At 38.1% G+C, this 533-nt stretch overlaps 1 protein-coding gene across 1 annotated transcript in view; it reads right to left on the bottom strand.

The window, feature by feature from the left end:
• The window catches only part of ATCAY (ATCAY kinesin light chain interacting caytaxin), a 15,335-nt gene that overhangs the window by 9,835 nt on the left and 4,967 nt on the right, over positions 1–533 (bottom strand). The window contains exon 3 of the mRNA XM_005430358.3: positions 1–30. This exon is cut by the window's left edge and continues 198 nt beyond it. Within this exon, the coding sequence (XP_005430415.1) occupies positions 1–30 (30 nt within the window). The remainder of the gene's footprint in view (positions 31–533) is intronic.

A 533-nucleotide genomic window follows, 5' to 3' on the forward strand; every position in this document is an offset into this window, starting at 1 on the left:
CCCCGTTAAAGTTCAGCGTGTTGGGGGGAGCTGGAGTTCAAAGGAAAATAAAACTGACAGGGTGTGTGGGGTTTGGACAGCGTTGTGTGATCTCACAAGGTAAAAAAAAAAAATTGGGGTTTTAGTGTATAGTAATACATAGAAGCCAAGATAGAAGATTTTGGGTAGGTTAATTTTCTGTTTTACACCTTCTTCCTCCTTCTTCTTCAGTTTTCTCTAATTAGGTAAAAGGTGTCCGTGTTGTGAGTTTTGAGAAATCATAATAGAGTTAGAAGCATAAATAATAGAGATATCAACTGTTCATTAAAGAATTAAGACTTAAATAGCCTTGGACAAACACCATTTTAGCTCACTTTCTCGACTTGTTAAAGAGAGCTCACATCTTGTAATTTTGCAATAAATAAAGATAATAAACTTCAGAGAGAGGCTTCAAAAAGGTCTCCTGAGTTTTATTCACCCTGACCTTAGGACAAGAAAGAGCCTGGCATTCCAGGACATTCTGGAGGCACAGAGCAAGGCATCCTCACGGATAA

The sequence above is a fragment of the Geospiza fortis genome, unplaced genomic scaffold (genome assembly GCF_000277835.1).
Source record: "Geospiza fortis unplaced genomic scaffold, GeoFor_1.0 scaffold569, whole genome shotgun sequence".
Lineage (NCBI taxonomy): Eukaryota > Metazoa > Chordata > Aves > Passeriformes > Thraupidae > Geospiza > Geospiza fortis.